Raw genomic sequence first — 23,616 nt, 5'->3', positions numbered from 1 at the left:
TTCTTTCTTTTTTGCTTTTTTTAATCTCTTCCACTGTGTTTTTTCAGTGTTTTTATACGTGATGGTCACTCGTTGGCCTTAAAGGTATATTGTGTCCAAATTTGGTGTCAATTTGCCCAGGGGTTTATGAGTTATGTTAATTCCACAAATGAACATTACATTTTTATTTATACAGTTAGACTAGCCATCCCCTGCCACGTGTTGCTGTAGCCCAGTCTGCATATATGTATTTTTGTGTGTGTTTATGTGTGTGTGTATATTTGTGTATATGTGTATATATGTGTGTTTGTATATATATGTGTGTGCGTGTGCATATGTGTGTGTGTAGATGTGTATATATGTGTGTATATATATGTGTGTTTATATGTGTATATGTATATTGTGTATATGTATGTACTTGTCTATATGCATATTTGTGTTTATATATGTGTGTATGTATGGGTGCATTTGTATATTTGTGTGTGCATGTATATATGTATATATGTGTGTATGCAGATGTATGTGAGTGTATATTTGTGTGTGTTTGGGTATATATATACGTATGTGTATGTATGTGTGTATGTGTTTATGTATATGAGTGTGTTTGTGTGTATAAATGGTGGATTTTTGGGGTTTTAAGTCTGTTCTGCTGGGTGGGGTTGTATTTTTAGGGGTGATGAACACTCATTGGACTGTTAGGTGTATTGTGTCAAAATTTAATGTCAATTCGTCCCGTGGTTCCTGGGTTATGTTAATCCCACAAATGAACATTACATTTTTATTTATATAGATTACAATTACATTATTTTACTCTATTATTATTATTATTATTATTATTATTTTATAGCATTTATTATTTTACTCTATTATTATTATTACATTTAATATTTTACTCTATTATTATTACATTTAATATTTTACCCTATTATTATTTTATAGCATTTATTATTTTACTCTATTATTATTATTACATTTAATATTTTACTCTATTATTATTACATTTAATATTTTACCCTATTATTATTATTATTACATTTATTATTTTACTCTATTACTATTATTACAGTTATTATTTTACTCTATTATTGTTACATTTTTTACTCTATTTATTATTGTTACATTTATTATTTTACTCTATTTATTATTGTTACTATTACATTTATTGTTTTATTCTATTTATACATCACACAGTCCTAGACACTTGGGAAGTGTCCGACGTGTGATCCAATACAAAAACCAGCATAGTGATCTTGTTTGCTGTGAAGTAATCTTGTTAGGTTTATTATTATAATAATAATAATAATAATAATAATAATAATAATAATAATAATAATAATAATACAGCCAGCAGAGTGATCTTGTCTGCTGTGGACTCATCTTGTTAGGTTTATAATAATAATAATAATAATAATAATAATAATAATAATAATAATATAACTCAGCCGTTATCAGGACTTCAAAACCGAACTGCAAAGGCCTCTGGCATAAACCAGTCCAGGTGGTCGCAGTGGTCATCAGCACAGTGGGTGCCGTGCCAAAAGATCTCAGTTGGCATTTGGAAACAATAAACATAGACAAAATCACGATCTGTCAACTGCAAAAGGCCACCTGACTTGGATCTGCACGCATCATTCGAAAATACATCACATGGTCTTAGATGCTTGGGAAGTGTTCGACTTGTGATTTTGTGATACGAAATCCAGCATATAGATCTCGTTTGCTGTGACATACTGTGCTTTTGTACTCAATAATAACAATAATAACAATAATAATCATAATAATAATAATAGGGATGGAAGAAACATCAAGTGCCACCAGTTTGCTGAAGATGAATGTCGGCAAGCAGCCCTCGCCATAGAATGGAGATGTACACAGAGGGTAAACAAGACAAGTCATCCTTGCTGTTGAACAAGCCCAGGTAAGCTGAATCGAAGCAATTTGCAATGTTTTTGGACCCGCAGCAGGAAATGAGATAGACAGGTACATAGCATTCATGGTCCCCTTTTCCCATACAGAGTGTCAGAAGCTCACCCGGATGAAAAACACAGATGGAAGTGGGTGGGAGCGGCTCTTGGATGCAAGGCAGGCATGTCTGCAGGACAAAGGGTGCACTGACAGATGAGGGACGAAGAGAGAGCCGCTTACCTGAATATCCAAAGGAAATACTGGAGATGGGGCTCAGATAGATGCCTTTGCCATAGGCTGCTCCATGCAGCTTGCAGAAAAACACCAATGTGAGCCACAAAGTGAACCACAAAAAAAAAAAAAAGACCAGGGCAGGCCGTGGGAGACACAGGCTGACCCCAAGATCTGTAGTATCTACCCAGTTGGGACTGAATGTTGAGCCTTCAGCCTGATCTCCCTCACAGCCTATACGATCATCACCAGTCAGTAGGATCATCAGAAAGTTGGCAATACAAATTGGTGCAAAAGAATAATCCCACAAAGCATGGAGATGCCTTCCAAATATGAGGAGCACAATGCTGACTGGTGCTCTCTGGAGTACAGGCTGAATGGCCATCTGTCGAGGGTGCTTTGACTGTCTATGGGAGGGGGCTGGACTGGACGGCCTCTGTGGTCTCTTCCAACTCTATGCTTCTATGGAGCCGTGGGTTAAACCCTTGTGCTGCTGAACTGCTGACCTGAGGGTTGGCAGTTCGAATCTGTGGGATGGGGTGAGCTCCCATTGTTAGCCCTAGCTCCTACCAACCTAGCAGTTCAAAAACATAAAAATGTGAGTAAATAAATAGGTATTGCTTTGGCAGGAAAGGCATAAGATGCTCCAAGCAGTCATGCCGGTCACACGTCCAGGAGGTGACAACGCAGTCTCCTTGGCTTGGAAATGGAGAATAGCACCTCCCCCAGAACCAAAGATGAGCACCATCTCCAAAGCCAGAAATGATAGGAGAAGCCTTTGCCTTTGTTTGTGTGTTGCTGGAAAGGCATAAGACGCTCCAAATAGTCATGCCAGTCACACGATCAGTAGGTGACAACACAGGCTCCTCGGCTTGGAAATGGAGAACAGCACCTCCCCAGAGCCAGAGAGGTGCACCGCCTCCAAAGCCAAAAATGATGGGAGAAGCCTTTGCCTTTGTGTTTGTATGTCACTGGAAAGGCATAAGACACTCCATGCAGTCATGCCAGTCACACGATCAGTAGGTGACAACACAGACTCCTTGGCTTGGAAATGGAGAACAGCACCTCGCCAGAGCCAGAGAGGTGCACCGCCTCCAAAGCCGGAAATGAAAGGAGAAGCCTTTGCCTTTGTTTGTGTTTGTGTGTTGCTGGAAAGGCATAAGACGCTCCAAGCAGTCATGCTGGTCACGTGACCAGGAGGTGACAACACAGGCTCCTCGGCTTGGAAATGGAGAACAGTACCTCGCCCAGAGTCAGAGATGTGCACTGCCTCCAAAGCCGGAAATGAAAGGAGAAGCCTTTGCTTTGTTTGTTTTTGTGTGTCGCATTGTATCGTAACAAGGCACTGAATGTTTGCAGGTATCTGTTTACACTGTAATCCGCTCTGAGTCCCCACAGGGAGAAGGGCGGAATATAAATATGTATTTATTATTATATGAGTCTCTGATATGGTTGGCCAGTAGTTCAGTCATTAGCAGGCTTTGGGCATCACCATATTGGCATCGGCTCACAGAGAGATGTCAAAGGCATCCTACATGGAAGCTGGCTGCACTCCAACATGGCCAAAATGAGCTCTAAAGCTGGAAATGAAAGGAGAAGCCTTTGCCTTTATTTGTCTGAATCTGGCCTGAGCAAGAGGTGCCAGGGAGAAACCTAAAAAAATGTCCAGGAAGCTCGGCGCCTTGGCGGATTGTTTTAACTGAAGCACAGGTAGGAGTTTGGAGGTTTCCTTACCTGTAATTTAGTGTAGGATGCATTGACCAGCCCGTTGCGCAGGATGGAGTGCCAGTTCTCAATATGAGAGCCACTGCAAGGAGAAAGAAATCATTCAAGCTTATCCCTCATGTTCCCAACCACAGAATGGCGTGCAAGACCAGGCACATCCATGTGCAGAATCCATACCTACATTATACAATCACATAATTCAGAGATGAGCTTTTGAGAGACACATAACTCACCAGTGAAGCCCTCTCCCACATACACACATAAAATAAAATAAAATAAAATAAAATAAATACAAAACAAAACAAAATTTAACTTGCTGAGTGTAATTGAGCAAGTCACACACTCTCAGCCCCAGAAAACCCATTGTTTTGTTTTGTATTTTATTTTATTATATTTTATTTTATGTGTGTATGTGGGAGAAAGCTTCATTGGTGGGTTATATGTCTCTCAAAAGCCCATCTCTGAATTACGTGATTCAGAGATGGATCTGCGCGGCTTGAGTGGATCAATCCACTGAAATTGCAACCGTTTCAAACAAAAGATTGTCTTTTGGCAGCCCATCAAAAAGCACATTGTCACCTGTAAAGTAGGACACGCTAAATGGCATTCTGTTTAGCATGACCTACTTTACAGGTGACAATAACCTGTTCTTTTTGGACAACAACTTACAGAATCTTCCACATCAGTGGTTGGAGGATTCAAGGTGAATAATAATAATAATAATAATAATAATAATAATAATAATAATAATGGGATTTCCTTAAGTTCTGGTCATGTCTCACTGGTTGGGATGCCTTCTCATGGCAACATTTTTATGGTTTATATTTCAAAATGCTCCAGTAGTGACTGTTGGAATTCAACCCCACATTGCCCAAGTCTTAAGTCCTCAATGAGGAGCACTTGGTTTAGTATAGTCTAAGGGTTTCCCTTTCCCCATGCCTCCTGTATGACAGTTGGGAATGTATCTACTCCTTCTCTCCTCTCTGTTTCTGCTCTCATTCTGATTGCTTGTGTACAAGTGTTGAATGAAAAGTAATGCCTCCACCTTCGTTACTTGGGTTTGGATGGGAATATTTTAATAAATCAATCGCAGAAATAATCCTTAGAATGTGCTCTTTAACTACCACTATTCACTTTTCCACATAATCACCAGACGATTGGATACATTTCTGCCAACGATGAACAACCACGATTCACTTTTCCATATAATCACCAGACAATTGGATACCTTTCTGCCAACAATGAACAAGTTTTCTGAAGCTGTCACATAAGATGTTGACACTCTGTTTCCGCAACCAGCATCTCACAGTTCTCTCATCCTGGGTACCCATTGTGCACAGATCTTCCGATAGCCAAGCAAAGCAATAATGTGACCCACACTTTCTTGTGAAATGCCTATTATGCCGGAAATTTCTCTCTGAGTGATATGATGATCATCCTGAATCAATCTGTCAACCTTTTGCTTGTGAAACTCAGTGGTTGCTGTCACAGGACATCCAACTCTTTGTTTGTCACGCAAGTCAGATGTTCCCACCTCAACCTCTTTAAACTTACTCAACACAATCACCATCAACAGCTTGCATTCTTTGATTAATCTTTTGGGGTGACACCTTCTGCTGTCAAGAATTCAATGACTGCATGTTGCTTAAGTCGCATTGACCAACAGTCTGCACAGGGTTCCATATTGTTAATGTAAGATTAGTGTAATGTGAATATTTAAATATAATTTTGTGTAATGCCTGTGAACGTAACCTGATTGCATTAGCAGAGAGCGTATTGACTCTGAAAGGGTTAATCAGTCAAGCCTCTAATGAACTGTGAAGTTGTGACCCTGAGTATGCCTGAAATGCTTAGGGAGGATCCAGAGATAAGATTTTTTTTCGTCCTTCTTACTTCGATGTTTTTGTCTTGTTTCTGTTTTTCTTGGTTGGGCGTCAACGCAAGTATGTGCTGTATATTTGCTCTATTCAGTAAAGCTATACATTTGCTTTTACTGAAGTCTCAAAGTGTCCATTCTTCTAAGCTTCAAAGCTTCTGTTGCACTCTGACAGAAGCTTTGCACTTCTTTGCACTTCAACAACACAACCGTTCCATGGTAAGGTTTCCCGCCAAAATGGAACTGTAGAGAGAGTCTACTGAGCAAGCCAGTACCTGCCGCATATGTTGCTTAAGTCGCATTGACTGACTGTCTGTGCAGGATTCCATACTTTGCACTTCAACAACACAACTGTTCCATGGTAAGGTTTCCTGCCAAAATGGAACTGTAGAGGAGAGTCTACTGAGCAAGCCAGTACCTGCCGCATACTTGCTTAAGTCACATTGACTGACCGTTTGTGCAGGGTTCCATACTTTACACTTTAACAACACAACCGTTCAATGCTAAGGTTTCCTGCCAAAATGGAACTGTAGAGGAGAGTCTACTGAGCAAGCCAGTACCTGCCGCATACCAGTACTTCCATCTCTTGAGAAGTTACGAAGGTGGAGGCATTACTTTTCATTCAACCCTCGTCGAATGGATACTTTTCTACAGCAAGCCTTTGTTAATCTGACTTCTGTTTCTTACATCTTTGTATGTGCTGTGTGCTTTGAGATCTCTCTCTGCATGTGTGTCAGAGAGATATAGTGCTTGGATAGTTTTTCCCTCTCTTTCAAACCTTAGAAGACATGGGTGTCAGAGTAGCTCGGACCCAGTTCTTTACTATTAAGAAATGCAGCTGTTTCTTATTATTGTAAATAAACCTTTTGTGATTTTTTAAGATCAGACTCTGCATCTTTGCCTGCCTAAGCTCTAAATTCTTTATAGCCGCATCACACAGCAATTCACGCTTTGCTTGCTCTGAGCTGATGCTCAAACTTTGGTATCCTGTTTATCTTTCTGGATGCTCTGCTATATTTAGGGTAGTTTTCCCTAACAGTGACAAGGGTCGAAAATCAAGAGGCGCTGTTTGAACTTAAAGGTGTAAAAGTAGGAAAATATGAATACAAGATTAAAGCCTTCGCGGATGATTTACTAGGAATTGTAGGAGACCCAATAAACAATTTGGAGAGCTGGATAAAGAAGTTGTATGAATTTGGAAGAGTGGCAGGCTTCAAAATTAACAAGGGAAAAACCAAAATTTTAACAAAAAATGTAAAGGTGGAACATCAGGAGAAAATAATAAAAGCTACAGGAATGGAGATTGTTAAAAAATTAAGATATCTAGGAATCTGGATAACTGCAAAGAATGGACAATTGTTGAAAAATAACTACGAATTTATTTGGAGTAAGATACAGAAAGACCTTAAAAAATGGAAATCACTGAAACTATCCCTTTTAGGAAGAATAGCATTAGTTAAAATGAATATACTACCAAAGTTATTGTTTTTATTTCAAAACATACCAGTAATCAGAAATCAAGTAATTTTTAAGAATTGGAACAAAGAATTACTGAAATTTGTGTGGAATGGAAAAAGACCTAGAATTAAATATTTAAATTTAATCGATAAAAAAACAAGAGGTGGACTAGGGTTCCCAGACCTAAAAGCATATCATGATGCATGCGCCCTCTTATGGATAAGAGATTGGATGTTGTTAGGAAACGAAAAAGGTTTGAATTTAGAAGGACATGACTTACGAGTAGGATGGCATGCCTATACGTGGTATGACAGAGAAAAAAAATAAAAAAAATTTGGAAATCATTTCGTAAGGGCATCCTTGATAAGAGTATGGACGAAATACAAGAATTACTTTTATAATAAAAACGCCTCTATGGGTATCTCCAATGGAGGCACATCAAAGAAGACTATTGGGATGGAGAGCATGGTTAACATATAAAGACATTTTGATAGAGAAGACAGCGGAGATTAAATCTTATCAACATTTAAAAGAAAAAAATGTTAACTTGACATGGCTGCACTATTTACAGATGAAAGAATATATTAAGCAAGATAATAAGATAGGCTTTATGTGGGAAGAAACAATTTGGGATAAAATCCTGAATTTAAAGAAAAAAGTAATTGCAGTTATCTATAATACACTCTTGAACTAGCTAACGGAATGTGAACAAGTGAAATCATGTATGATAAAATGGGCAGAAAATATAAGAAGGCCTATACAATTTAAAGAATGGGAACAGATGCGGAACAAAAAGTTGAAATATGTGTATGCAACAGACCTAAGAGAAAATTGGATAAAAATGTTCCACAGATGGTACACCACTCCAAAGAAATTATCTTTAATGAATAAAAACTCCTCTGATAAGTGCTGGAAAGGTTGCCAACAGATTGGTACCTTTTACCATATGTGGTGGACATGCAAAGAAATAGGGAAGTATTGGTCTATGGTACATGAAGAATTACAAAAAATTCTGAAAAGAATCTTTAAGAAGAAACCAGAATATTACCTGTTAGGTTTTACAGACTTGGATTTACAATTACAAGAAAATGAGGATAGACTCTTTACTTATATTACGACGGCAGCCAGAATTACTCTAGCAAAAATTTGGAAACAGAATAGTATTCCTACTAAGGAAGAATGGCTTGGAAAAATCAGAGAAATAAGAGAGATGGATGAACTAACTTTTTTGTTGAAAAAAAATACTGGAAATCCGATAAAGAGGACAGATTGGACACTTTATGACAACTACGAGAAAGAAGAAAGTAATTAAGAGTTTTATTTTAAGGTAAAGAGAACAATTTGGTTTTTGGAGACACAACACCTGATGAGGAGATGGAAGTCAACCCTTTTTATTTTTATTATTGTATTTTTTTTCTATTTTTTTTCTTATTTTTATTATAGTTTTTATAATTTTTCTTTCTTCTGTACTGTTCTATCTTCTTTTGAATGTTCTCCCTCTTTCGTTGTATTTAGTAGATAATTCAATAAAATTTATTCATTAAAAAAAAAGAGGTGCTGTTTGAACGAAGGGCTGCCGAAGGCCGTGAAGACTTACTGGAAAGCAAAAGTGCTGCCGTACAACTTCTTGGCTGTTCGAAAGCGAGCCTCCTTGGCAGGAGGGCTGCTCAGCAGGAGGAACTGATGTGAGGTGTGCATAAATTTCAGCTGCTACCAAAGGAAACAGATCCGCAAGAAAGGGAAAGGCAGGGGGGCAAGAGAGGGAAGAAAAGCAGAGAGAGAAAGAGAGAGAAAGAAAGAAAGGAGAGGACCATCATGCAAGGAAGTTATGTTACAAACCATTTCAACTCTGCCTTTTTATTCATAGTGTTAATACAGAGTGCCTTCCACATCCACTGGGCACAAGACCCTCATGAACGTGAAAAACAATCAATAACGTAGACACTAGGCTTGTTTGATTAAAAAAAATGGTTCAGAACATGTTTCGGATGTAGAGGGCTCTGGTGGTTCAATTCTGAAGTCAATACCGATTTTCACAGAAAAAATGTTCGAAACTTTCAAAACGTCCTAATCCTTTCGTTTAATGGTTTGAAAGTGTTCTTTCCTGTTTCATTGGGTGGTCTTTACTTCGAAAGTAGTTGTTTTACTCCAGGAGCGGGGGAAAGCAAGGTGAGGAAATTCCTTTCTTCTCTGGTTTAAAACTGACTTCTCTGGCTTGAGCCAGAAGCAGGGAAAGCAAAGGGAGGGAATTCATCCTTCCCCGGTTTAAAACTGGCTTCTCTGGCTTGAGCCAGAAGCGGGGAAAAGCAAAGGGAGGAAATTCATCCCTCCCTCGTTTAAAACCGGCTTCTCTGGCTTGAGCCAGAAGCGGGAGAAAGCAAAGGGAGGGAATTCATCCTTCCCCGGTTTAAAACTGGCTTCTCTGGCTTGAGCCAGAAGCGGGGAAAAGCAAAGGGAGGAAATTCATCCCTCCCTCGTTTAAAACCGGCTTCTCTGGCTTGAGCCAGAAGCGGGAGAAAGCAAAGGGAGGAAATTCATCCTTCCCTGGTTTGTATCTGTCTTCCCTGGCTTTAAAACTGGCTTCTCTGGCTTGGCTTCTCTGGCTTTAAAACTGGGTTCTCTGGCTTGAGCCAGAAGCGGGGAAAGCAAAGGGAGGAAATTCACCCTTCCCTGGTTTATGTCTGGCTTCTCTGGCTTTAAAACTGGCTTCTCTGGCTTGAGCCAGAAGCAGGAAAAGCAATCGGAGGAAATTCATCCTTCCCTGGTTTATATCTGGCTTCTCTGGCTTGAACCAGAAGTGGGGAAAAGCAATCGGAGGAAATTCATCCTTCCCCGGTTTAAACCTGGCTTCTCTGGCTTGAGCCAGAAGCAGGGAAAGCAAAAGGAGGAAATTCATACCTCCCTCGTTTAAAACCGGCTTCTCTGGATTGAGTCAGAAGCGAGAGAAAGCAAAGGGAGGAAATTCATCCTTCCCCAGTTTGAAACTGGCTTGTCTGGCTTGAGCCAGAAGCGGGGAAAGCAAAGGGAGGAAATTCATCCTTCCCTGGTTTTAACTTGGCTTCTCTGGCTTGAGCCAAGGCCAGGGACCAGAATCTTTTCCAACTCACTTCCTGAGTCAGAAGAAAAATGGCGAGACAAGCTTCAGAAGGGCAAAGGGACTTCCCGTTTCCTAAAAAAGTTCAAAATTGCTTCAAAAAGGTAATTTTTCCGAATTTATTCCGAATTATGAAGGTTCCGACTGAACCTAACCATGCCTAGTAGACACATTTAGTCCTTTTCATCAGAGACGAGATGCTGTGGATTAAGTTATGCGCACTAAGCAGAGCAGTGACGTTTTACCGGAATTTCTCACTCTGTTTAAGGGGAAGGGAAAAGAAGGAGTGGCCACTTACCCTGCTGAGAGGTAGCTTGACAATGTGGGACCGGTTGCTGGAGATGATCCTAAGGAGAATGAAGAGATTATCTAAACATTGGAGAAGATGTGCCTCTGCAGCCCCTGGACATCAGCAATCTACACAAGAAGGATGACTTTGCTTCTAGGAGTGAGTATCCTACTACCCGATACAGGGAAATAGACTATTAGACCAACTGTGTGAGAATGCAGTGGCATTTGGGATGCAACAGAAGCTCTGACAACAAATGCAATGAAAGCTCTGTGCCCTCAACAACAACCTCCCAGTAATCGCTGCATGACTACGTCTCCTGCTGCCTTACCATTGCAGGAGGGGGTGAGCCAGAGGGTCCAACTTATCCATTTGTTTCTTGATTTCCAGGTACGAACCCTGTGGGGAGAGAACCGCAGAAGACGTTACAGCTGTGTCCAAAAGTATGAGCAGAAGCAGAAATGAGAATGAATGTATTGGTACCTACTTGAGTCATTTCGCGGATGGACATGACACTGTCCAGAGCTTTCTGCAGCCTCTCGTAATTTTTTTTCTGTGGGTCAATAGAAGGAAAGTGGATGTGAACAGGTTAATGACTGATCCATTATCAGGAAGCCACGTGGCCCCTGTGGGGAAGAGCTGAGCACATGGAAAATATGCTCTGGAGTTCATTTTCCTTCCATATTAGCATATATCAGAGGTCTGGTTTCCAGACAGTATCCCACCACTGCTCAGTCTTGGATGGCTTAGCATATCATTATATCGGTTCTTCCAAAAAGTAACTTTCCAAGCAGTGACTCAGAGATACCGGCAAAGACAGCCAGATATATAATGTTTCTGTTTGCTGACCAGAGATCTCAGTTAAATGTGTTGTCGTATGCTTTCATGGCCAGAATCACTAGGTTGCTGTGAGTTTTCCAGGCTATATGGCCATATTCTAGAAGCATTCTCTCCTGATGTTTTGCCCACATCTATGGCAGGCAGATAATATGAGGTCTGTTGAACACAGTGGGGTTTATATATCTGTGCAATATCTAGGGTGGGAGAAAGAACTCTTGTTCACTGGAGGCAAGTGTGAATGTTGCAACTGACCACCTTGGTTACTATTTAATGGTCTTGCAGCTGCAAAGCCTGTCTGATTGCTGCCTGGGGGAATTCTTTGTTGGGAGGTGTTAGCTGGCCCTGATTAATTCTTGTCTGGAATTCCCCTGCTCAGTTAATTTACTGCATTCACAATAAACATGGACCAGATAACAAATTTAAATAACATATGTATTGTTGAAGGCTTCCATGGCCGGAATCACTGGGTTGTTGTAGGTTTTTTCGGGCTATATGGCCATGTTCTAGAGGCATTATCTCCTGATGTTTCGCCTGCATCTATGGCAAGCATCCTCAGAGGTAGCCTCACTACATCTGAGGTTGCTTGCCACAGATGCAGGCAAAACGTCAGGAGATAATGCCTCTAGAACATGGCCATATAGTTCTTAAATAACATATGAATTAATCAATAATTAATATAATAATTAATATATTATATGTAATATATTACATCCATATAAAAAAACATAATGTTTGTTTGTGGGATTAACATAACTCAAAAACCATTGGATGAATTGACGCCAAATTTGGACACAAGACACCTCTCAGGCCAACAAGTGACCATCACTCACATAAACACTGAAAAACACAGTAGAAGAGACTTAAAAAACCAAAAAATAAAAATTATGTTACAACGCATGCACAAAACCACATATATATATATGCAAACACACATACACAAATATATACACCCACATATACACACACACAAAACACATGTACACAGACTGGGCCACAGCAATGCGTGGCACGGGACAGCTAGTCTATATAAATAAAAATGTAATGTTCGTTTGTGGGATTAACATAACTCAAAAACCACAAGACCAATTGACATCAAATTTGGATACAAGACACTATCAGGCCAACGAGTGACCATCACTCATATAAACACTGAAAAACACAGCAGAAGAGACGTAAAAAGCCAAAAAACAAAAATTACATTACAACGCATGCGCAAATCTACATATATACACAAACATATATACACTTATACACAAACATATACACACACATATATTCACATATACACACACAAAACATATATACACAGACTGGGCCACAGCAACGTGTGGCAGGGGATGGCTAGTTATATAATAAAATATATAATATTATATAATATCAATTAATATACAATATACATTCACTGATATATTAATTAATATATTGATTAATTAATATAGAGTTAAAAAAATTGATCAGCAGCTGCAACACGTGTTAGAGGTTGTATTACAGCTGGTTGGGTAGTTTTGAGAGAACTTTCCCAATATTTGGACAAATCCTACCATAGGCTTCAGACTCAAACCAACCTTGGGGTTGAAGGCAAGGGTCTTCGGGTCACTGGGGTCAACAACGGAGGGATAAGGCTCAAAGATGATGCTCTTCCGTGGGGACTCCAGGGCTGCTCGGCACATGGCCACCAGGAGGTCTACTACCTGAAAGGGAGGCCACCAATAATAATCATCATCATCATCATCATCATCATCATCATCTTTATTTATACCCCACCACCATCTCCCCAATGGAGACTTGGAGCAGCTTACATGAGGCCAAGCCTGGACAACATTACAGCAAAATAAAACCAGAGCATAAACAACAAACATCATCAAAATTACATAAAAGAAGAAACATAGTCATAAAATAGCATTCCAATAAGCACAATCACAATAACAATGTGCGGGCCACATGTACAGGATAAAACGATTAAAAAGATTCTAATGAGATAAAAATAGGAGCAAGAATTTGCAGGGAACTCATAAAAACACACAGAGTTGTGAAGCTAAACTTCCCATTTGGAGGGCGTGTATTCCAGTGGGAAGAGCGTTCAGGGGTGCAATAGTGTCATATGTCGCCAAAGGCGCAGCGGAAGAGCCAGGTTTTAAGGTTCTTTTTGAACGTTTCTAGAGAAGGGGCTTTCCTGATCTCTCCAGGTAATGAGTTCTAAAGTCGGGGAGCCACAGAGGAGAAGGCTCTCTCCCTTGCGCCCACAAGACAAGCTTGTGAGATTGGTAGGGGTGAAAGGAGGGCCTCCCCCAAAGATCTAAGGGCATGGGTTGGTACTTGGAGAGAGATGCGGTCATGAAGGTAGGCGGGTCCCAAACCGTTTAAGGCTTTGTAGGTGATAACCTGTACCTTGAACTGGGACCGGAAAATAAACGGCAGCCAGTGGAACTCCTTAAACATGGGAATCAACCGCTCCCTATAATTAGCCCCAGTCATTAATCTGGCTGCCGAATGTTGGACAAGTTGTAATTTCCGGGCCATCTTCAAGGGTAGCCCCACGTAGAGTGCACTGCAGTAGTCCAGTGAAATATTGGAAAATAACTTTCCCATCCCATTCCCCATATTACATGCTAATCAAATCGGTGAATTATTAAATCCACAAAAGTCAAAAACGAGGGAAACATCCTATCATGCTTACCTCTGCTCCTGTGGCCACTTCTTCGGCAGCACCAGACATCACTCCCAGAGTGTAGAAGGAGAAGACGCACAGTTCCCGGGTGCATACAGCGGGCTACGAAAAGAAAAGAAGGCACAAAGTGAATGGGAAAGAGAGAAGGGGGGCCAAGAATGCCAGAAGAACCTACCCTTGACATCATCATAGGCCAACTAAGGAAGGACCATAATTCATAAGACAGGGAGTGGGTTCAAATGGCAGGAAAAGAGATTCCTTTCCTGACCATATGAGCTGTTCAACAGTGGAACTCTCTGCTTGGGAGTCTGGTGGGAGCTCCTTCCTTGGAGGCTTTTAAACAGAAGCTGGGTAGCCACCTGTCAGGGATACTTTGTGCTCTTCCTGCACAGCAGAAAGGGCTTGGACAAAATGGTCCATTTAGTCTCTCCCAACTCTATTATTGTAAGACTGTAGAATCTATATAGCAATATTAAATGACCACTCACAAGCCGGTTTTGCTTTGAAATGGATATATTGCTTGTATCTCTGCAGCAAAGAAAGACACTACTGACTTTTTCCCACCACCACTTCCTTTTATACACCTTTCCTGCCCAACTCCCCCCTCTTCTCAGTTTCCTTATTAGAGCTGGTTGCTTCACAAGTTCCAATACAAGGTTCCCAGCGTCCTCTGCTGGCTTCAAAATGTCACAGAGAGAGAATTGAGGCAGCCAGAATGATTCAGTCAGGATGTCAAAGAGGGAATTTGTGATGTCTTCATGCCATCAGAAATTGACTCCTGACAATTATTCTATGAGCTTTGCAATCTATGGATTTTCAGAGAAAACCGCTTTGTGGTCCACATGAGCAAGATGAAAATTAATATCTATGGCTATGGTGATCTATTGCCTTTCATGGTTTGAAAATATTGTCTGGTGAGCCTGACTCAACATAAAAGGCTTTTGAAGGTTGAACCAGTGGCACAGTGGGTTAAAGCACTGAGCTGCTGAACTTATTGACCAAAAGGTTGGCGGTTGGAATCCGGGGAATCGGGGGAGTCCCAGTTTCTGCCAACCTAGCAGTTCGAAAACATGCAAATGTGAGTAGACCAATAGGTACCACTCCAGCGGGAAAGTAATGGCGCTCCATGCAGTCATGCTGGCCACATGACCTTGGAGGTGTCTCTGGACAACCCTGGCTCTTCGGCTCAGTGCCGTTATATAATTAACAAGGACAGACAATACATAAACAAAGGTTTCCCCATCTTTTTCCATTTCCAGCATCTGGAGGCTGTGCTCAACTCCAGTCACGGGGAGGTGCGGTCGTTCCATCATCCATGCCGAGGAGCTTTGTTGTCCATAGACGTCCTCCTGATCAAATCGCATGCATGTCCTTATGGGCACCTTTCTATTACCTCCCAGCTTAAAGTGGTACCCATTTATCTACTCATCTTTCTATTTTCGATCTTCTGACTGAGCAGAAGCTGGGGCTGACAAGCAGGCGCTCACCTCATCCCAGCATTGAACTGCCAACCTTTCGATCAGCAGGGTTTTCTGTCGTCTGTAGATGTCCTTCCAATTGAATCATCAGCACATCCTATGGGTGCCTCTTTATTACCTCCCCACTTAAAGCGGTACCCATTTATCTACTCACATTTCTGTTTTCGATCTGCTAGGTGAAAAGAAGCTGGAGTGAGCCCGGGTTGGCTCACTCCAACCCGGGCTTGAACTGCCTTTTGCTTGGCAGGATTTTCTGCAACTTACCGGTTTAACCCACTGTGCTAAGCCCAACCCTTCTCCTTCTTTAATAAAAGATCTTTAAGATCTTAACCCCCAGATTCTATACAGATCCTACCAAGTCTCCCAATGAAAGGAACACAATTGTCTGTTGCTTGTTGGCTCAGGGATTTTTCACATTGTGATCAAAATCTGTCCCAAATGTCACCTTCCCTGGCTCAGGACCTTGAAAATATTGCTTTTTATGGACTATAGCTCCCAGAATTCCCCCCAAAAGAAGAACTTTCCTCAAATCTGCTGCTCTCTACTCACTTGCATCAACTCACAGAAAGGTAAATGTCGTACCTTCAGCATGGACCCATTTTGGAAGACATGCTGCTCATCACACACCACACAGTATTCGTTGAGCGTAGGGATCCTCTGCTCTGCATACTTCATAATCTAAGTGGGAAAAGGTGAAACGATGACTTTTGGGAATCCGGCCTAAATCCAAAGGTCCATCGCATGCTTTGCGCACAAAAGGTCTTTGTGTCAAGCATCCTGCAATTGAAACTAATCTTTTAGGAAAATGTCTGACACGTGTTCTCGAAGGCTTTCATTTCTGGAATCACTGGGTTGCTGTGAGTTTTCCAGGTTGTCTGGCCATGTTCCAGAAGCATTCTCTCCTGGCATTTCACCCACATCTATGGCAGGCATCCTCAGAGTTTGAGGGGTCTGTTGGAAACTAGGCAAGTGGGGTTTATATATCTGTGGAATGCTCAGGGTTGGAGAAAGAACTCTTGTCTGCAAATGTTGCAATTGGCCACCTTGATTAGGATTTAATGGTTTTGTAGCTTCAAAGCCTGGCTGATTGCTGCCTGGGGGAATTCTTTATTAGGAGGCGTTGTTTCCTGTCTGGAATTACGCTGTCTTCTGAGTGTTGTTCTTTATTTACTGTTCTGATTTTAGAGTTTTTTAAAATACTGGGACAGATGTGAATGCTTCTGGAAAATGGCCATACAGTCTGAAAAACTCACAGCAACCTAGTGATTCTGACCATGAAAGTCTTCAACAACACGTAAAATACCGCTCCAAGTAAATGTAGAACGGATGGTTTGTTTTTGTTTTGTTTTGTTGTCATGTCAGGAGTGACTTGAGAAACTGCAAGTCGCTTCTGGTGTGAGAGAATTGGCCGTCTGCAAGGACGTTGCCCAGGGGACGCCCGGATGATTTTATGTTTTTATCATCCTTGTGGGAGGCTTCTCTCATGTCTCTGCATAAGGAGCTGGAGCTGATAGAGGGAGCTCATCCGCCTCTCCCTGGATTCGAACCTGTGACCTGTCGGTCTTCAGTCCTGCCGGCACAGGGGTTTAACCCACTGCGCCACCGGGGGCGCAGAATGGATGTTAATGGGAGTGTTATGGAATAGTAAGATCAATACAAAAGATCAAGACCTGTTCAAAATTATGTTCCTAGCAAGACAAGCAGTGATAGCCTGGGGATGGAAAAATGAAGGGAAAAAACCCCAATGTTGAGCAATTTGGAGCAGTATGGAACACCGGTGAGGGTTAGAAAATATATATAAGCAGAAAAATAACACTAGATGCCAAAAGTATGGTAGGTTGTATTGAATAATATGTATCTGCTGTCAAGGTGGTCCTAGGTAATCTTCAACAGTAAGCAAACAGTATTTTGCCGCGCCCCCCCCCCCCCAAACCAATCACTGATATATATATTCTGTTCGTTGTGGGAGTTCTGTGTGCCATATTTGGTTCAATTCCATCATTGGTGGAGTTCAGAATGCTCTTTGATTGTAAGTGAATTATACATCCCAGTAATTACAACAAAATAAAGATAAGGTGCAAAATAAAGATAAGGTGCAAATGAAGAGATGGAGGAACCTAGATCTATCGCTGCTAGGGAGAATTGCAGCCGTAAAAATGAATATCCTCCCTCAAATGACATACCTCTTTCAAAATTTGCCAGTAATAAGAACAAACAAACTATTTAAGACCTGGAAAAAAGACCTTTTACAATACATCTGGAAGGGACGGAAACCAAGAATTAAATTCACAAACTTGATTGATCGAAAGAGAAGAGGTGGATTTGGTTTTCCGGACTTCCAACTATACTATGAGGCGTGTTGTCTGACTTGGATCAAGGACTGGATACGATTAGACAAGACCAAAATTCTCACATTGGAGGGGTTTGACCTAAGATCTGGGTGGCACTCCTATCTTTGGTACTCGAAGGTTAAAATTGAAAAAAAATTCAAAAACCACTTCGTAAGATCTGCTTTGATAAAAATATGGGCCAAGTACAAAGATAGACTATATCCAAAAACTCCCTTGGAGGCCCAGCAGAGAAGACTACTTGGGGGGGGGGGGGTATGCTGGCCCAAATACAGAGAGATCTTGAAGAAAACTAACGGCACTTTCACCCTGAAACCGCAAGAAGAAATTTCATCATTTTTCAATAACATATCCTGGTTTCAATATGCACAGCTGAATGCATATTTCAAGAAAAATAAAGATTTAGGGTTCTGCGAAAAGGACAAATTCTGGGAAACCGTAGTAAGACGAGATAGGAAAAATATTACAAACACCTATTTAATCCTGTTGGATTGGGCAACGGAAAAGGAAGTTATAAAGGAAAGTATGATAAAATGGGCTGTCAACATCGGAAGATCTATAAACTATGACGAATGGGAACAACTATGGAACAACAAGATGAAGTACATGTATGCTACGGATCTTAAGGAAAACTATTACAAAATGATATATAGATGGCATATAACACCGCACAAGCTCAGCTTAATGTATAATAAAACCTCAAACAAATGTTGGAAGTGTAGATCCCAAGTAGGAACTTTTTACCACCTTTGGTGGACTTGTCCAATAGCTCAAGACTATTGGAAAAAAATTAAGGAAACCATCCAGAAGATATTAAATACAAAAATCCAGTTGAAACCGGAATACTTCCTGCTGGGAATCACAGATAGCGACATCAACCTTGACTCAAACCAAGACATACTCTTCAGCTACTGTTCAACAGCTGCCAGAATCGTTTACGCCAGGAAATGGAAACAAAAAGATTCCAGCACAATGGAAGACTGGTTATTAAAACTGTGTGACTTAAAAAACATGGACAAGGTAACGTATTACCTAAAAGACTACTCAGGCATCCCAACAAGAAGAACAGACTGGAAACAATTCGAGGACTTTATGAAGAATTACTAAGAACCTTATAGACATTTGGAACCACAAAAGCAATTAAAAACACAATGGAAGAAAGAGGAATGCAAAGAGTAAGAGCCGAGACATAAAACTCAAAGTTAACGATAAGCAAGAAAGACACGGGATACGCCGAAAGGACGTTCGGGAAGTCAACACACCACCCCCTCCTTCCTCCCTCTTTTCCCTTTCCCGTAACTCACCCACTCCCCCCCCCACCCTAGCCACAACCTCCCCTGCCCCACCCTTCCCTCTGCATAATTATTTTTGTAAAACTACAATAAAGATATATTTTTTAAAAAAAGATAAGGTGCAAATAAAGGAAATGCTACAAGTGAATGAGGTGTCCATAAGTCTGAGCACCAATGGAAAATGCATGTAAATAAGATGTTGTAATGCTGAAACAATTAAAAAATGGAAGAAAAATGATCGATTAAAGTATTTTGGTGCTCAGATATTATGGAATGTGCCAAGTGAAATGTACTCACCTGGACGAGAAAACCATATTCCAAGGTGGGGATGTTTTTGCAGTGGCCGCCAACCTGCAGAGACCAGACAAGAGTCTACTGGTTAAGAGCTACTCGCAACTCGTCTGCTACAGTCCTTGAAACAGCTTCTATTTCTGGACTATCATACTCAGAAATTTCACAACACAGCCCTATAGACACATATGTCATCCAAAAAAAGGAACCTTTCCAAGCTTTTGTGCTATTACCTTTCAAGGTATTCTAAGGCAATCTCTATGAGAACCCACACTCATAACAGATTGCTCCCATGTCAACCTTCCCCCCCGCCCACCCAATCCAACAAAATCCCCTGTGTATATTAGTCTATCTCAGGCCTGGGCCAACTTGGGTCCTCCAGGTGTTTTGGGCTTCAACTCCCACCCTTCCTAACAGCCTCAGGCCCCTTCCTTTTCCCCCTCAGCCGCTTAAGCAGCTGAGGGGGAAAAGGAAAGGGCCTGGGGCTGTTAGGAAGGGTGGGAGTTGAAATCCAAAACACCTAGAGGGTCCAAGTTTGTTGTAGGTTGTAAACGTAAATAAACAGAAGCTTTACCACTGTATCTGAACCAAAATATACCTGGCAGTACAATAATGCATCATTCAGATTTGTGTAACGAATAACAGTAACTTTACTTCAGCTCAAAAGTCAAACAGGGCTACAATATATACAGCAGTCTCTCTGAATTCACACTGAGAATAGAGGGAATAAAGAGTCCTTTTAAAACAGTGTCATGTTTCATGCCTCAGAAATTATTAGGCTTCAGAGAGTTGGCAGCCATTTCTTTCCTGGCTGTTTCCAGTCAGCGCTCTCTTCACTCTCCGAGGTGAAAGTGGCAGTTAAAACCGTTAGTCTTAACAGCAAGCTAGACGCAGTAGCCAATCAGAATTCTGGCTCCTGGCATGCTCAACCAATCAGCTGCCGAGGGGGAAAAGGAAGGGGCCTGAGATTGTTAGGAATTGTGGGAGTTGGAGTCCAAAACACCTGGAGACAAGGACAAAGAAGAAACTCACCAGGATGTTGAATGGGGCAACACCTGCCTGGGTGCTGGGCGGATAGCCAAACACCTCCACCTTGGGGTTCTTCATGGTGCAGGAGATGGAGCGGTTCATGAGCCGATTGACCCGCAGCTCAGGTACGCCCAGTTTGCCCTTCAGCATGGAGTCTTGGATGACGGGGAAGCTGGGAGACCTGGAGGTGAAAGAACAGGTTTTACTAAATGGACCCCAGTGGCTCAATGGGTTAAACCCTTGTGAAAGCAGGACTGCTGACCGAAAGGTTGGAGGTTCGAATCCGGGGAGCAGGGTGAGCTCCTGTCTGTCAGCTCCAGCTTCTCATGCAGAGAAGCCTCTCACAGGATGGCAAAACATCCGGGTGTCTCCTGGGCAACGTCCTTGCAGACATCCAATTTCCATGCAGAGAAGCCTCCCACAGGATGGTAAAACAACCAGGTGTCCCCTGGGCAACATCCTTGCAGGCAGCCAATTCTCATGCAGAGAAGCCTCTCACAGGATGGTAAAACATCCGGGCATCCCTGGGCAATGTCCTTGCAGATGGCCAATTCTTTCACACCAGAAGTGACTTGCAGTTTCTCAAGTCACTCCTGACACACACAAAAAACACCCAGAGATTCCTTCTCCTAGTAGGAAAGGAAAAGCTGTCTCTACTATTAGGAAACTCCTTGCTACAGTTGCAGAGGATTAGGGCAAAGCAACGTAGCCATTTCTCCTGAGATCCCTGATCCTGTTCAATCACACTACGTAACAAAATTTGAAGTTTTCTGTTCCTAGTTTGAAAGTGTTATTTCCTGTTTCGTTTCGCGGTACTTACTGTGAAAGTAGTTGTTATACTCTAGCAACTTTGTTTTTGTGGCTGTCATTTTTGACCTTTCAATGTGTTTGTTTTAGCCTTTTGTGCAGACCCCACAAAAGGGACTACAGAAGGAAATGGAGATACGTTGTCAAAGGCTTTCATGGGTTGGCTGTGTGAGTTTTCCCGGCTGTATGGCCATGTTCTAGAAGCATTCCCTCCTGACGTTTCACCCACATCTATGGCAGGCATCCCCAGAGGTTGTGAGGGCTGTTGGAAACCAGGCAAGTGAGGTTTATATATCTGTGGAATGTCCAGGGTGGGAGAAAGAACTCTTGTCTGTTGGAGGCAGGTGTGAATGTTGCAATTGGCCACCTTATTTATTTATTTATCTATTTATGCCATTTATATGCTGCCCTTCTCACCCCGAAGGGGACTCAGAGCGGCTTACAATATATTATATTATCGGCATAGCACAATATAATTATTATATATTACTATATCGTACTATACCACTTTATTGTAATATTATTAGTAATATTACTTATAATATGAAATATAAAATTCAAATCCGGGGAGCGGGGTGAGCTCCCGCTGTTAGCCCCAGCTTCTGCCAACCTAGCAGTTCAAAAACATGCAAGTGTGAGTAGATCAATAAGTACCTTTCTGGCGGGAAGGTAACGGCACCCCACGCAGTCATGCTGGCTACATGACTTTGGAGGTGCCTTTGGACAACGCCGACTCTTTGGCTTAGAAATGGAGATGAGCACCAACCCCCAGAGTCGGACACAACTAGGCTTAATGTCAAGGGAAAACCTTTACTGTTTTATATTGTATTATTATTATTATTATTATTATTATTATTTTGTATTACATTACAATATTATAATATTATATGAATATACAAAATATTATGATTGCAGTCATTACAGTCACACTTGCCTCCAGCAGTCAACTGTGATGCTGTTTATTTTATTGCAATTTGTATTTTATTTTATTGTAATTTGTTGTTTGGGCTTGGCCTCATGTAAGCCGCCCCGAGTCCCCGTTGGAGGAGATGGTGGTGGGGTACAAATAAAGATGATGATGATGATGGTGATGATGATGATGATGATTATTATTATTATTATTTCTTTCTCCCACCCTGTATATTCCACAGATATATAAACCCCATTTTCCTAGTTACCAACAGACCTCACGACCTCTGAGGATGCCTGCCATAGATGTGGGCAAAACATCAGGAGAGAATGCTTCTGGAACATGGCCATACAGCGCGGAAAACTCATTCCAACCCATTGATTTCGGCCATGAAAGCCTTCAACAACAAATCATTTCATTCTGCAGTCCTTCTCAAAATGTCAACAGAAAATACATGGAGTTAATTGGGTTTCCTTGAGATGCACAGCCTACCGGAGACTAGGGGGAAACTGGACCCTGAATTCCTTATATATACTTCTTGTTTACCACTTCTCTCTTGCTTTATTTATGTCCTGCCTTTTCCTCCAAGCTGGGGTTCAAGGTAAAGGGAAAGGGGGGGGGGGGAATAAAGCCTCAAGGGAAAGTAGATGGGAAGACTGTGGCCGTACTTGGGGATGGGTGAAAAGATGCTGAGGCCAGCGCGGAACTTCTTGATGGTGCCGCTGGCCTTGAACCAGCTGTGCCGCTTCTCTTGCTGAGTCTTGAGGAAGTCATTGCTGAGGTGTTTCCATTGCTGAGATGTGAACATGCTCAGGATCCTATGGGGAAGGTCACAAACATGGTTAGCAGGGTAAACCCACCCTGAAGGGTTGCTCACTTCCTCTGCAGCTTTCCATTGATCTAGTAGGGTTCACACCAAGGGCAGAGAAGGAGAATAACTACACAACACACTTATAGCACTTTGATACCACTTTAGCTGTCATGGCTCCTTGCTACAGAATCCTGGAATGCATAATTCTCAGTTGGAGAGCTCTATAGTTTTCTATTATTATTATTATTATTATTATTATTATTATTATTATTAGAAACACAACAAGTTGAGTCCACAACAGACACTCTCTGGCTGTTGTATTGGATCACACATTGGACACTTCCCAACTGTCTAGGACTGTGTGATGTAGCCCAATTTCCGAGCCCAATTTAAGGTGCGGGTGCTTACTTACAAAGCCCTGAACAGTTTTGGGACCATCCTACCTGTGTGACCCCATCTCCATCTACGAACCCACGCGTTCATCTGGAGAGGCCCTGCTCGTGATCCCGTCTGCGTCGCAAGCGCGTTTCGTGGGGACACGAGACAGGGCCTTTTCCGTGGTGGCCCCCTGACTCTGGAACACCC

The 23,616-nt window shown here is 41.6% G+C and overlaps 1 protein-coding gene across 3 annotated transcripts in view; it reads right to left on the bottom strand.

The window, feature by feature from the left end:
- The window catches only part of PARP6 (poly(ADP-ribose) polymerase family member 6), a 44,512-nt gene that overhangs the window by 6,189 nt on the left and 14,707 nt on the right, over nt 1–23,616 (bottom strand). The window contains exons 8-19 of one of the 3 annotated variants that reach the window (XM_060755332.2): nt 22,889–23,038; nt 20,507–20,684; nt 19,481–19,534; nt 16,126–16,221; nt 14,075–14,167; nt 12,963–13,088; nt 11,045–11,110; nt 10,889–10,956; nt 10,567–10,615; nt 8,772–8,884; nt 3,850–3,922; nt 2,125–2,194 (exon numbers count right to left, since the gene is read on the bottom strand). In XM_060755332.2, coding sequence (XP_060611315.1) covers nt 2,125–2,194; nt 3,850–3,922; nt 8,772–8,884; nt 10,567–10,615; nt 10,889–10,956; nt 11,045–11,110; nt 12,963–13,088; nt 14,075–14,167; nt 16,126–16,221; nt 19,481–19,534; nt 20,507–20,684; nt 22,889–23,038 — 1,136 coding nt within the window. The remainder of the gene's footprint in view (nt 1–2,124; nt 2,195–3,849; nt 3,923–8,771; nt 8,885–10,566; nt 10,616–10,888; nt 10,957–11,044; nt 11,111–12,962; nt 13,089–14,074; nt 14,168–16,125; nt 16,222–19,480; nt 19,535–20,506; nt 20,685–22,888; nt 23,039–23,616) is intronic. The other 2 variants (XM_060755334.2, XR_009630175.2) reach the window with 2 other exon arrangements.

This window comes from Anolis sagrei, chromosome 9 (assembly GCF_037176765.1).
Source record: "Anolis sagrei isolate rAnoSag1 chromosome 9, rAnoSag1.mat, whole genome shotgun sequence".
NCBI lineage: Eukaryota > Metazoa > Chordata > Lepidosauria > Squamata > Dactyloidae > Anolis > Anolis sagrei.
Note: the sequence above shows the minus strand (reverse complement) of the source record. Positions and strands in the feature narration are given on the sequence as shown.